We start from the raw sequence: 14,809 nt of genomic DNA, 5'->3' as shown, positions 1-14,809 counted from the left end.
CATTGCCAGATTTAAAAATGCTTCAAAGGCAATTTCTGTCATGTACACATGCATTAATATGCTGCACACAATGCATTATGCGTTGCGTTTGGCGCACAAACTATCAAAATCAAATTACTTGTGTTTATTTAAATGTAATGGAACATATCACTTGGCTGCGTTATGCTTGAATTCATGTTTTTTGTAAATTTTTTAAATTTCTGCATGCACGACTTCTGACAAACAAATCAGTGACGTATTTTCGTGCAAACAAAGATATGGTTCATGTCTCAAGCACAATATGATTTTAAAGTGATCATTTACATCTTTATTGAGAAGAAAAAATGAACCCTTTTTCATCTACGAAGCCCGTATCCATTTTGAGTAATTGCTTGCGCTAAAACGTAAATTAATGCTTCTCACAATACTTACATTGTAGTCCTATTTTTTATACAATAATTGAGAGTCTGGGACGTAAATTGCAACCTTATAGTCGCGGATAACAGAGAATGTGGTGAAATCTTTATCGCCAGAAAACTACTTAATAAAACTTGCCCGCACGTATTTTTATTGGTTACTTGAAATTTTACGACTCCAGCATTTTATTTTGCTAATCTTCATTTTCATGATCTGATTCGTTATATGTATCTTATTAGAATCTACTATAGAATATTAGGTTTTTGTGAAATGTCGTCTTATATTAGGCCGGGTCATAAGTAACTTTCATTTTTTAATCAGACATTTATTCTGTTTTTTGTACTTTTAAGCTCTGGTTTTGACTCTTATCAATGGTAAAAATATCCAAAAATCTTTTATTCGCTTAACCTATTCAAAATTCTCACATACAAATTGACAACCAGATAAACATACCATCTGTCCGACCTGTAGGCCTGAATGACATGTCTTTTTCTTCTTATAAGCTAGAATATGTTTCGTAATCAAAGAAAGAGTCCTCTGGAGCTGGTGATGATGCTATATGATAAGGTTAAAGCGTATCTCAACTATCTGCAATTAATCAGTGCTAGACAAATAATTTCATCTCAAGCGATTTGTGGTTCATCAAAATTATACCGATTATATCTCATACTCTTATAATAAAATATATATGTTTATATATATATATCATTCGATTTTTTTTAAATTAAATTGCGAGATTTTATATATACATAAGAACACAATTCAACTGAAAATTGAAGCGATTGTTTTACTTACAGTTTGTCGTGATGGTGGTGCCGCGGCTTCGCATTTACTCTCAGTTATGATTACGTTGAAACGGTCGGTACACATTTCTTGAAAAGTACCTTTATTATTGATCCAGTTACAATCAATAAAATATTTTGGAGGTTCACTTGTGGGTCTCACAGGCGGTAACATTGTTGAAGTGACCAGACTAGTAGCAGCACTCATATTGTCATTAAAATTCAAAAATTCAGACAACGCAATTTTTTTAGTAGACTTTTCTTTTAACAATAAACCTGGGGACGATATACGTCTCTTACGTTGTCTCAACTTAAAAACTTTTTGAATTTTAGAATTTTGAGAACTTGCCGGTTGTTGGAAACTGCGCAAAAATAACATATCATCGTTAGAATTACAAGTAGCAGCGTCATCATAAACAACGCCGTCGGCATTTTGCAAATTTTCCGCATCGTTCTGATTAACAGCAGCGAAGGTTTGTAACATTTTTGATAGTTCTTGTGTATTAGAATGCTGTATAAAACATTGTGAACTAGGCCTTCCGATTTGGTGACAGGCTGTTGCCTGCTGTAAGGGTTGTACCACTTTTGTAGTTTGCGGATTTAAGATTTTTCGTTCAAAACCAAAGCCTTGCATTGATACATTCTTAATATAATGAGAATATATATGTGGCATGCTTATTTTACACAAAGGTATGTCAATTCTCCCCGCGTCTTTATTATCAGGTTTATTCTGATTAGTTACAGAAGCGTTATTTACGTCATTAGAATTGATTGCGTGTTTAGGGACTGGCCTAACCGTGTCGGTGGCATTTAGGATATCCTTATTTCTTTCTGTGACCTTTGCATTTCTTTTTTCAGTTTTGGATTTTTTAACGGTTTCGTTTAAAGGCTCTTCATCGCTCGAATCCGATGGTTGAAACTCGGCCATTTCAGAAACCGAATGATTAAATATATACTCTTTTAGATGCTCGAATCCTGAAGGCGTTTTTTTTTTTTTATTTTCAGGATGTTAGTTTTATATGGCTATGTGATTCTTACCTTGTATACCCAAAGTTTGTAATTATATTACGGGGAAACTGTCTCTGATTTGTTGTTTGAGCCTTTTGTAAACGTGCTTTTTAAGAACATAAGGTGCGGTTTCCATCCAAAAATCTTTCTCGTCTCTCTCATTTAAAAAAACTTTACACCTTGCGTAAATAAATCTCGCATGAATATCGAAGTATTTGAAAATGGGCCCCAGTTTTTTATAATATATTACGCATATCACGATAAACTGTATGTTGCTCGTTACGAGATTTTGTATTTAATGCAGATCACAGCTTATTAATATTTTAATCCTTTTCGGAACAGAGTACGAGTGGAAATAAGCACGTTGTTCTTTTTTTTTAGTACATTTGTAAATTCCGTTAGACCGATTCAGCACAAAATTTGATAGCACTGCCAGATGGAAACATTTTTGCCATATTGCCATATTCATGTTTTATAATACCAATGAAATATAGGTTTTACCTACCATAATAACTATTTGTTGATACAAAGCATGAATAAGACTGTACACAATGAGAACATACTTGTGTTCCCGTCTTTATATTTATAAGCTTGGAAACACGGAGCGCGGCTTTTAGCTTGACGCGTAATTATGGTAATCATATAGCCTAAAGTTAGCTTTCGCTGTTGTATTCAGCTGTTTGGCAACACGGCTGAATATACGACATGAAAAACAAAAACGATCGCGTCTTGGGCTGACAGTACTCAAGTTTCGAGTTTTGTTTCTCGGTCGTTGTATTTACGAGGGAATATTTGTGATATTATCGATGGGTATATAAAAATATGAGGCATGGAAAAGGAATAAAAATGAACAAATAAACAAACCATACGTAAAATTTGGAAAAGTAATTGGTGAAAAAATTGAAATCTTTCAACAAAAATATAAAACCATGTTTAATATATAAAATATAAACTGAAACAAGTAAGTATGCTTAAAAGAGCAATTTCAACAAATGGATGAAAGTCTTGCGAACATCCAAAGGCTATAGGCATTTAGGTACTATGTCTTCAACTATACCTAATAATTTTGCAATTTGCATTTTTCATTTTGCAATGCCGACGGCAATTCGCATTTTGCAATGAATTTTAACAGATTACGTGAGACATAAAGCTGGCGGTTTTGCAAATTAAACGATCTGGCAATTTAAGTTGTTAGGTGGGCACTCAACCATTTTTGGCAATTTTTTATTTATTATAAGCGACTCTGTGCTTTGCCTTTCAATGGCCATTCAATTGCGGAACGAACAAGGAAAGCGTCAAATATATGGCGAGAAGTCGTTATTATCCTGAGAAAATTGCCAAGCTTGCGAATTTTAAGTCCCTCACACGACATCGGCTGATAATGTGCAAAATAATCCACAGGAAATTTATGTCGAGAAGCTTGACAATAACTTTGAAAAGATTGGGAAAAAAATTAGAATTCATATAAAGTAAAATTTTAATAAATTGATTGAATCGCGTTTTTAATGGCTAACTTTATTTTTCTAATTTCTGTATCTATTTTATGTTGCGTTTTGTCTATTTGGCGTTTTTTTTTATCCATTTTAGATTTCTCTTCCGATATCTCCAACGATCGTTTCATGGTGGGAATTCACTTACCTCTTATTTACTTGATTTTATTATTTTTTTCGACATTGTAGCATTTCTCAAATCTAGTGATCTATGAAATTCCATGTCCACTAATTTCGTCAAATATGTGCTTTCATAGCGACATTACACTTTATTTTCCTTTTGAACGCGATGCCCGATAGTTATTCGCTCAAGTTGCAAATTCGATTACAAGAACGATAAGCCGATTCCATATGTTTCTTTTTTACATTTACATTGACTTCATTATTTTTTATTATTCAATAAGGTGTGTTTAACGCTTGGCACTTAGCAATACGGCTTCTGAGAGGTGTTATCGTGACCAACAGCTATAAACCTACAATAAAAGATTACGATCGGTCGACTTATTCGACTAGCGATAGCCCTAAAACGGCCTATTAATTAAGGACTTATTCGTTCCAAATAAATGAAAAATCAAGGCATATAATAATTTTGAAAATTGCCGAAAAACAATTGAAGCCAAAGATCGTGTGCAATATATATATATATCCATAATAATAGGCCTACACAACCTTGAACGAATTGAACAATTCTAATAATCCTCCGTTTACAGATGAAGTTATTTTAGTTCAAATAAGTAAGAACATTATAGTCGGGTAAGGCTATCCATTAAATACTGTACACCACATTCTTTAACATTAATTTTTATTATAGAACATAAAAATTATATTTTGTTGCTATATAAAGGCATAGTTTTCAAGTGCCTATTTACGGAGAAGCGGGATCAAAACGCAATCTAATGTAGACTAAGTTAAATCCTTACGTAGGGCAGAATCGAAAAACTAGGCCGAGATGGTCCAAATTTTGCAGAGTTCACTTTTGTATAAAATTATTGTTATGGGTCAATTTTCATCACCTCATATTAGAAGTTATACTTTTCTGCTCTACAAAGGATCAATTTTTGTGAAAATCCCTATTACGGTAGGATCTTTAGGAAATTTTCGTTATATGATTACCTCAGCCGGTCCAAAGTCTCCATATCAATTTAGAATGCCCAAATACTACCACCTAGCTACTTTTGCCAAAAAAAATTTTAAAAAATTGCTATTTTTTTCCAACTTTTCAGAATAGGGCGAAAAAGTGGACCGATCTGAACCGTCTCCAATAACGTACGTCCTTGGGTCAAAACATGTCAGTGTATCAAATTTGAACAAAATATCGGAAAAATTTGCGATCTGACAGACGGACCAGGCTTGGATCAGTTCAGATTGTGATTCTGACTCGATCGATGCAATAAAAGGTGCGTCAATCTTAAACCTTTCTGCGTGTTACATATGTCCGCACTAACTTAATATACCATGTAACACAAGTGATGTAGGGTATAAAAAGAAAATGTATCAGTTAGTAATATTTGGAAAAATATTTCACTTTTATTAATTTTGCTTTTCATTTACGCGGGCAATACATAGTTTATGATCGTAGAAAGAACATGTAGCCATAAATAATTGCTTGTCGTCGGGACGAGCATTCAAACACCAGTCGGCGCCATAACAAATGCTATTGTGTTCATTAAATTCGCCAACAACGATGGGAGAGCGTGGTTCGGCCACTTGTGCTATACTAAAATTATGGTACATGCAAGCGGTTAAAATTAAATTACGTTTTAATGGATCGCATTTCAGACGCCAGATACCGCCTTTTAGATTAATCTCACTTAAAGGCTGTTTCATAGCTCTCGTATCGAATGCACGTAAATGCTCATCGTAGCTACCAGTTAACAGTAAATGCTCGGTATTTGGATGGCTCAGTAAACAAGTGACCCCAGCCATATGTGATTTATTTAATAAGACACGACTTTGTGTTCGTATGTCATAGATATGTAAAAAGGTATCATCACCACCGGTATAAACATGATTTTCATTCCATTTATCAAAGGCGCAAATCCAAGCTTCGAAATTATGTGCCGACCAAGTACAAATTTTTTGTAGATCACCTCGATATGTAAACCGTATAAGACTTATATCGCCTCGCGAATCGGACGCCAACAAATTTTTCGTATCATCATTTGTTTGTAACGACATCCTTGTGTCCCAATCTATAGATAAAGCCAATAGATTATGATACGTTGGATTAAGTTCGAGACTTGATATCTTTTTCAAATTCGTTTCGATTATTTGAAATATTTCGATTTGACCTAAAGCATTGGCCGTTGCTAAAATTGGTTGATGGACTGATGCATTCTGCAATTCTGGCAACCATTTCATATCTAAAATGGCAGCAGTTTCCAAGCGATGCAATTCATTAACGACAAGGGCATCTTTATCAAATTGATATAAATATATGCGACCTTTACGGCGGCATGGCGGAGAAGTCGATTGAGCATTGTTACCCTCCAATTGATATGTACCGCATACGAAATAATTATTATACGAGGGATGTGAACACCATTCTATCGAATCGGCGGAATATTCAGTGTCAATGGTATGTAAAGCTTCGATCTCTAACATCTTCTGCAAATATAAATAAAATAATTTATTAACTATGCGCATAATGCATTGTGTATTCTCTCGTTTCGCTTTCTTCTCACTTCTTTCTCACCATCACCGTGTTACCCCCCACCCCTCCCATATAGGCGATATCCTCTTAAGGACTAATCATATATAAAAAAAAATAAAAAAAATTATTTTCAAAAAAAAATTTCCCGCGAAATCATTTTCTTTTCTTTTTGTACTCTACATGACTGAAGGTATATTAAATTTGTGCGAATGTTAGCAACATCCAGTAGAATTAGAGATAGGCCAACTTTTCATTATATCAGTTGATTACGAATTATTTTTTGTATTGAACAAACATGTCCATCCGTCTTACATCTTTCTATGTGCAAATATATTTAACCAATCGATCGCAATTTTTGAGATATTTTTTTGGCGAATTTTGGTAGTTCTCTCATTGAAAATTGATTTGGATTGATCATTACGACAACCCCAACCCCCACATAAAAAAAAAATCGTTAAAAAAAAAAATATTTATAAAAAAAAGTTTGTATAAAAGAAAAAGGTACAATTTTTCATATTTCTTAACAAAAATTGATAGGAAATATCGGACGGCATAAATTTTTGAACTCCTCTTCTGGCCATCTGGTCTGGATAATAAGTCTTATGGAAATCAAGTTTTGATATAATTTTTCATATGTCTTAAGAAAAATACGCGAAAAATACTATTAACCAAAGTGTGGTAATATTGCGACATTTTATTCCAATGTCCATATATGTATATACAAAGATCCTATAAAGTTCTTGGTCAGCGTGAAATCTTGAGTTAATTTAGCAATTATTGTCCGTCTGTGTGGTGTGTGTTGTTGGCACTTTCCGTGTCGCGAAAACGAAGACTTCAATTTTGGTTGAAATATTGCAAGTTTCTGCACGCAAATTGGTATGGGCCATATGGACCAAATTGGTTAGAGTAGAAGCGCGCAGTGGAGCGTAAACTGAACGCAACTTAGTTTTTTCTAATAAAAATTTTTGGATTTTTACTCGTATTGCTCGGAAATTATCAAAGTTAGAAGGCTGAAACTTTTCACATTTGCTTTACGAGACACTTTACTCTCTATGCCCAAAAAGTAGAATGAATCGGTTATGTCCACACAGTGTTACGAGTAATTAAATTTTTCTTTTTTTTTCACTTTTTTGAGGATTAATGTTTATTTATTATCAGGTAAGCAAAACCAAAGGTTTAAAACTATTTTGTACAATCGTCAAATGAAAATATATTATCTGCCTACAAGTGGGTTGATTTTAAAATGAATATGGTAGACACTGCCAATAATTTTTTCGCAATAATACCAGCGATATGGGTATCAAATAAAAGGACTTGGAGAGTAGAATGGGAAAAGCATATGGGGGGGTATGCGAGATTCGCTTCGATTCGATTAAGTTCTACAAATCTCTCGCAAGAGTCAATTGATTAATATCGAGGCTAAAAATCGATTGCTATGGCCATCGAATCGTTAGTCCCGATTAATAGGCGCAGCGTCTAGCTAACCAAATCGGGCGCGAAGATAGAAAATAAAAAGCGTATAACAAAATTGAGAGTATAATAAACGAATGTGATGGGTAATTAAATGAAATGTCGCAGCATTTTCGACGACGAGCTTGAAAATGTAATAATTCAAACTTGTCAAATAGCCTTTGAAGCAATTTGAAGGCGCAATTTCAAATTTCACAGAGGCATTTACTTAAGTAAGTCATTGTATTTACATAAAAAAAAAAAATTGTAAAATTAATTTACCCGCCCGTTATAGGTATATAAAAAAAAAAAAAAAAAAAAAAAAAAAACAAACAAACATACTTTTTTGCTACTTTAAAAAATTATTGACTTTATTCTTAGTGTTTCTTTTTCATCTGATTTTAGTCGTACATAATATGTATGTATGCATGTGTTTTCTTTATTATTATTATCAATACATATTATGTGTGTATATATATGTATTTATGTCGCAACTATATGTATGTATGCATCTTAATTTTCTTTTATATTATATAAATTTATTGTATAATAATTTTAATGGTTTTTAATGCGCGGGTAGTCTGTGTAAGTGAACTTTTATGTGTAAAGTTCAGATAAAATGTTTTTTTCTTTTCTTTTTTGTTATAAATATGTATTCGTCTGTAATGGATGTAGTAGGAAAAGAAGGAGTATATATATACATATATACATATACACACATATATATATATATATATATACACGTATATGCATATATGCAAATGTGTGTAATTGTTTAGTATATAAATCAATTTTGTGTTGTTTATGCGTTTTTCTGGATTTATATATATACATCTACATATATATATATATTTATTTATATATATATAAATATATATATATATATCATTAAGTATATTATTGTTTAACATTCATCAATCCTATCCATTCATTATTCATGAATTGTATATGTACGTATGTATGTGTTGTCTGCATGTAATATTCTTGTTATTATTACTATTTTTATTTTATTTATTATTATTATTATTTTTATTATTACACAGTAATATTAGTTAACTTATCTATATATGCATGTCGGTATATGTATCATAATGGATTACATAATATGTAGATGTGTGTAAAATGTATGATTTTCTTTCTCTATATATCTGCTTTATTTTATAATAATCATTATCATATATTATTCTTCTTCTTATTATTATCATTATATTTATGTGTGTTTACTATTATCATTATATTAATATTATCCCGTATTATTTAATTTCTTCTACATATTACATCAAGGTTAACTACAAAGTGTTTACTACAAAATAGTTTTCATTCATCATTTTTATGAATATATATATATATATATATATACATATATATATATATATATATATATATATATATATATGATGTACACACACATATATTTATGTGTGGTATATGTATTTATGTTTATGTTATGTAATATTTTAGTACCTTATTATGGATGTATTGTATTTCATCGTTTTGTTTGTATGCTGCATAAACTTGTTAGGATGTTAAGATTATGTTTAGATTTAACTTTGCCCTTTTGCATTTAGGACTGTAATGGATTATTTTTGTTTTTGTTTTTATTTTTATTTATTTTTCATTTTCATTTTATTCTTATAACTAGAACGTGTTTCCATTTGAATCATCTCATCATCGTCGTCTAAGTGTTATAAAATAATTAAAAAATTGATCACATCTACCAACGCTATTTGCACGCTTTTTTGACTTGGATTTGTAAACACAATAACTTATAATTTTCATTTCTCTCGGTTAAAGGATGTGGAAGTGTAATTATATATACATATATATATATATATATATATATACATATACATATATATACATATATATATATATACATATATATATACATATATATATATATATATGGTCAATGTGTTAACGAGAAAACAATACAAAATTCTTTGCAAGCAAACGTCCTTTATGCTCCTCTTATACTTTTTTCTTTTCTTTTTTTCATTTTATTTTTTTTGTTTTGTTTTGTTTTTTTTTTTTTTTCTCTATTGATGTGTTTATTTTGTTTTCATAACTATTATAGGTTCTAGGATTTTTAGCATATCATTGTTTTCCTGCTGATTTGTATTATACTCTTTGCCTTTGTGAAATGCTCCGTTCGTATGATTTGTTACTTGATGATTATTGTTGCCAGTGGCGAACATCATTTGTTGCTGCTGCTGTTGTTGTTGCTGCCTTTGTTGTTCGCTTGTAGCGGAGGCACTTTCCTGGGACATGCTACCGCCGCTGCTAATACTTAAACTACCAGCGCTATTAAGATCGGCGGCTACAGTTGATTTATTCTCGTAGCCGTTTGATGTGTTCATCGTTGTTTGATCGTAGAGGCCGGTGGGCGGTGTTGAAGCATCTTCAATTTTGAGGCGATTATATGAATGTGTTCTTAAGCGGCGCATGCGTGCATATTCAGCTTGCTTAGATAGGCGTATTTTTCTCTCTTCAGCGGTTTCGGTTGCACGTATTTCGGCCCGCTTTTGTTTGGCTCGTTCGCTTAATTTCGCGAGACGTACAGCTCTCTGCTCAGGCGTTTCATTAGCTCGCATTGCCCTCTGATGCGCGGCCATTTTATCTAAACGTCTACGTTTCTCATCGTCCGTTTCATATCTATGTTGTCCACTACGGCTGTTGCTGCGTATACTTGAATTGCTAATTGAGGAATGTTGTTGATGTTGCTGTTCAGATGTTTGCATTTGCTGTTGCTGTTGTTGTTGTTGTTGTTGCTGCTGTTGTTGTTGTTGTAACTGAAACTGCTGGAACTGTTGTTGTTGTTGTTGACTACGTCCGCGGCGCTGGGCCAGATGGGGTGAGGCTAGCATTTGATTGATCTCTTGTTCGAGCAGAGCGCTCATTTTTTGTTGATGCTCCTGCTGTTGCAATACATCGGCCTGCGATGCATCTTTATTATTAAAGATCACTTTTCTAGGGCGACCGCGGACCGCTTTTGGAAAATCCTGTATGACCTGCTGCTGCTGTTGTTGTTGACCGGCAGCTGTTGCAGCTGCTGCTGTAATCGAAAGGTTTTGGTTTGTTTTGGTTAAATTGGTCTACAAGTAGAGTTTTCTGAACCCAAGCCTACCCGATTGTGATTGCGTCGATCCCGCTCCCACCGTGTTTGAGGCTGTAGAGAAGTGCACGGGCGTAAATGGTGGCGGCACCGTATTCGGAGCTATGCCTAATTGAAAGCCATTATGATACATGGGATAGTAGGCAGCTGTTTGTGTGGGCGTGTTAGGAGGCGTAGTAACCGTCGCCGCCACCGAGGAGTTCGCGGCTGCTGCCGCCGCCGGAAATGTGGCCAAATATGAGAATTGATTATACAGCGGTGTGGGTGGATTTTGTATTTGTGGATGTGCTGATTTAACTTTCTGGCTTTCGCTTTTCTCGTTTTGAATGCCAGCGGTTACGCCAACAGACCCGCTGTTGTTACTGTTATTGCTTGCCGTATTGCCGCCGCCAGTTGCCTATAAAAGTGCCACCAAGATTAGGGAGGATGTGTTGTTGTGTGTGTTGTTCATATATTGTTGTTGTAGTTGTAGTAGAAGTTGTTTTGATTTTTTTTTTTTTTTTTTTTAAATCAAATTGTTGTTGTTGGTTCAATGATTTGCAGAAAGCAAATATGTGTACATGGAAAATTTTTTATTTTGAAGAAAAATTTCAAGTATAAAAAATTGAAAGAAAGGAACACACAACAAGTATGTGGATGATATACATAGAGATTTAGAGATTGATTGACTTTATTGATCGAATGAGTGAGTGAAAAAATTATACATATGTATCATTCTGTATTGGCATTTGCTTTCTACAACTGATTTTGTGTGTTCTCTCGTAAAATTTCGCCTCAGTCACTGTCCGACACTATACCCACCTGTTGCAGTTCTTCTTGTTTTTTGATGTGCTTATTCTGCTGATATAATTCCAGCGAACTAGCGATTGTGCTGAAGTGAGGAACATTTGCTGCTGTTTGGGCTAGTTTGCCCGATGCCACCGCCTTTTGTGTGGCCTCATCGTATAGTTGTTGTTGAAAGATATTTGTTGCTTCTGCATCCAGTAAACTGTGCTGCGTGCCGGCTGCTTGCTGTTGGTGAGTAGGTGCGAAACGATTCTGGGAAGCAAGATTGTTTTGTTGTTGAGACTGCTGTTGCGTACTAAGCGGCTCCTGTTTGAGCAATGTGCTGCCCGGTCGGAGGGTGCCCGGATTGATGAACATATTTTGATAGTATTCTATGGGATTGGCTGCTAATGCAGCAGCCTGTTGATATGATGCTGTGAGTTGGTGCTGCTGCTGCTGCTGGTCGTCCTGTTGGCGTTGTTGCTGCTGGGCCAGGTCATCGCTGGATCCGGGGGTGGAGGCCGACGTGCCTGCGGGAGCTGCCTGATGATTTAAATTTAAATTCTCGTTATTATTACAAATAGCCGCAGCGCTTTGCGTATTATTCGAATTCTGTGAATTCGTTGTCTGCGCCGCGCCCGCTTGTTTTAATATTTTTTTCTTTTCTCTGACCTTTTTCGCATATTCATTCAGTTTTTTCAGGCGTTCCTTGCGCTGCTCGGGCGACTCGTTGGCAATGCGCTGACGTGCTCGGGCCGCCATCTCGGCTAAGCGAGATTTGCGCTGCTCTGGTGACTCGTTGGCGCGGTACATGCGCATTCGTTCAGCTAACTTTTGTAGACGTTTAGATCGCTGCTCTGGGGATTCCATGGCGCGACGCAGACGTTGTCGTGCCGCATTGCGTACCAAACGCATGGCTCGTTCCATTTCGTTTTCGTTTTGGCGGCGCAAGCGATTGGCTTCAGCATTGCGCGCCAAACGCTTACGATATTCGTCCTCGGTTTCACGACTACGTCTCTCGCGCATCCTCTCAGCATTACGTGCCAGCCGGCGTGCTCGTGCTTCGGGGCTTTCGTTCCACCGGTGACGTGCCGCGGCTGACGAGGTGGATGAAGTCACAGACGCTGGGCCTAAATTAGTAGTGTTTTGTGTAGCTGCTGTATTCGTGCCGGTCGGTGTGGGCAGTGGTGGCTGCTTAAGGGATAACGGTTGTGGATAGACGGCAGCCAATTGCAATTGCTGCTGGTGCTGTTGTTGCAATTGTAATTGCTCTTGCTGTTGCTGCTGTTGTGATGCTAAATGTTGTTGCAGTTGTTGTTGTTGCAAATGATGTTGCTGAAGCTGTTGTTGTTGTTGTTGCTGCTGTTGATGTTGTTGTTGCAACTGCTGCTGTAACTGTTGCTGATGATGGGACAACGGTACCAGCAATGTGGAGGGATGATCGATTAGCAAACGGGCATTAGGGCCATTCAGTGCCAAAAGATTGGTGGCATACTGTTGATGATGCTGTTGCTGATGTTGTTGTTGCAGGTGCTGCTGGTCAAGACTCGGCTCTAATTTTATCCCATTGGGACCAGATGCCATTATTTCCTACACCACCCCACACTCACTCTCAGGAACACTTGTAATGATATGAATATGGAACAACAAATTGCGACGACAATGAGCTTGATTGCAATTCAAAGGCGAGAGCAGAACTTGTTGGTTTACTCTTTTTATGCCACATTGAAGATAGAGAAGAAATTAAAATGTTCTTTTGTTACTTATAGCTAATCACCGTCACTTAAGTCCTTTGCCGATTCTACAAAAATTCGTTTTCATAATTTCTGCGTATTTATGTAAATGTGTGAGCAAAGGCAAAAATAAAACAAAAAATTAAAAAAAAAAAAAAAAAACACCAAAGAAAATGGGGGAAAACGCGTGAAAAGCAACAACGTCAGTATATCTTTTTCCTTAAATATTGAGATTTGCTGCTATTTTATGGATGAGAGGTTCGTTTAGTTTTTTTTTTTTTTTTTGTTTGCCTTCACACTCACTGATGTCACTTCTTCGACTACTACTACGTACAACTACAACAATGTTAAAAAAATTGCGCTTTCTTGTCAGAATTTTGACATTACACGTCCAATGAGATTGTACAGCACTGCTATGAAGCTGATTCTTCTTCTTCTTAATTTTTGTTTAATATTGAATATGTATATGCATATATAAATGTGTGTGGCATTATTCCAATGACAGCTTGTTCCACATTGGAAAGTGACAAATTCTGTTTTTCTGTATGTATGTCAGATTTCCAATCGATTTTTCACATGATTTTTTTTTTATAAGAAATTTTTTTCTCTTTCGAATCTGCCTTCTTACTATTTATTTAGCTTTATCTGATAATTAATTGAAAATTTTTGTATTTAAACTTTTTACTTCATTCGTTTTAACGTTTTTTTTTTTCTTCTACTATCTTGTTGGGCTTTGCCTTTATGTTTCTGCTGTTGCTACTGTATGCGCCTTCTTTTTTTGGCCAGCGTCTGTGTGCGTTTATTTCATTTTATTTATTTAGTTGTCTTTATTATTTGTGGCTCAACACGATTTACACAATACTTTGCACATCATTTTTTTTTACATTTAACTAAATTTAATGTTTTTTTAAAACTTGAAATTATTTTTTAAAAATTTTTTTTGAAAAAAAAGCACGAACACAAACTCCTTCCGACTTTACACAAAAAATGTAAATAAATTCATACTGGAAGGCGGTATATTTACGTGAACTGGAATGAGCGAAGAACCCCCAGTATAAAAATGTTGGTAAAAGATATAATAAATATATAAACGTGAGGTTGATCGCAATGAATATAATGATCAAACCTGATCTTGTCAATAGGAAATTATTGGAGAAAATTGTTTGCATTAACAATAGTCTTACGGACCGTATGAAATATAATAAGTTTGCCATTCAGGAATGTTTACCGGATCTTTTTCTATCTTTCCTTTAAAGTCAAAGAAAATTACAAGAGCAAAGTATAAATTGGATTGTTTACTCATTACAGAGGCTTCAGCATTTTCAAAAATGTGAACACATAATAATGTCTTTACTAATACCAAATGTTGTTTTATACTTTTTAAGACGATACTTATATATCAGCATATACATATATAC

General features: G+C 34.7%; 3 protein-coding genes across 4 annotated transcripts; all 3 read right to left on the bottom strand.

Annotated features, from left to right (window-relative positions):
- Positions 1 to 1,158: 1,158 nt before the first annotated feature.
- On the bottom strand, positions 1,159 to 2,533 carry LOC119634181. The gene is made up of 2 exons (XM_038028201.1): positions 2,217 to 2,533; positions 1,159 to 2,153 (listed from the first exon to the last, which is right to left on the bottom strand). Exon 2 carries the CDS (start codon positions 2,104 to 2,106, stop codon positions 1,159 to 1,161), a length of 948 nt encoding a protein of 315 aa, XP_037884129.1. The 5' UTR covers positions 2,107 to 2,153; positions 2,217 to 2,533.
- A 2,673-nt stretch (positions 2,534 to 5,206) lies between these two features.
- Positions 5,207 to 6,359, bottom strand: LOC119645029 (diphthine methyltransferase). Its single transcript, XM_038044814.1, has one exon. It carries the CDS (start codon positions 6,320 to 6,322, stop codon positions 5,207 to 5,209), a length of 1,116 nt encoding a protein of 371 aa, XP_037900742.1. The 5' UTR covers positions 6,323 to 6,359.
- Positions 6,360 to 9,663: 3,304 nt separating this feature from the next.
- On the bottom strand, positions 9,664 to 14,809 carry LOC119637679 (alpha-protein kinase 1). Of its 2 annotated transcripts, none has more exons than XM_038033886.1 (3): positions 11,695 to 14,809; positions 10,906 to 11,290; positions 9,664 to 10,830 (listed from the first exon to the last, which is right to left on the bottom strand). In XM_038033886.1, exons 1-3 carry the CDS (start codon positions 13,240 to 13,242, stop codon positions 9,830 to 9,832), a joined length of 2,934 nt encoding a protein of 977 aa, XP_037889814.1. In that variant the 5' UTR covers positions 13,243 to 14,809; the 3' UTR covers positions 9,664 to 9,829. The 2 variants fall into 2 exon arrangements, with proteins under 2 accessions (XP_037889814.1, XP_037889804.1); XM_038033876.1 differs by having other exon boundaries at positions 9,664 to 10,833; positions 11,695 to 14,808.

This window comes from Glossina fuscipes, unplaced genomic scaffold (genome assembly GCF_014805625.2).
Source record: "Glossina fuscipes isolate IAEA_lab_2018 unplaced genomic scaffold, Yale_Gfus_2 0, whole genome shotgun sequence".
Classification (NCBI taxonomy): domain Eukaryota; kingdom Metazoa; phylum Arthropoda; class Insecta; order Diptera; family Glossinidae; genus Glossina; species Glossina fuscipes.
This window is presented reverse-complemented; position numbering and strand designations above follow the sequence as displayed.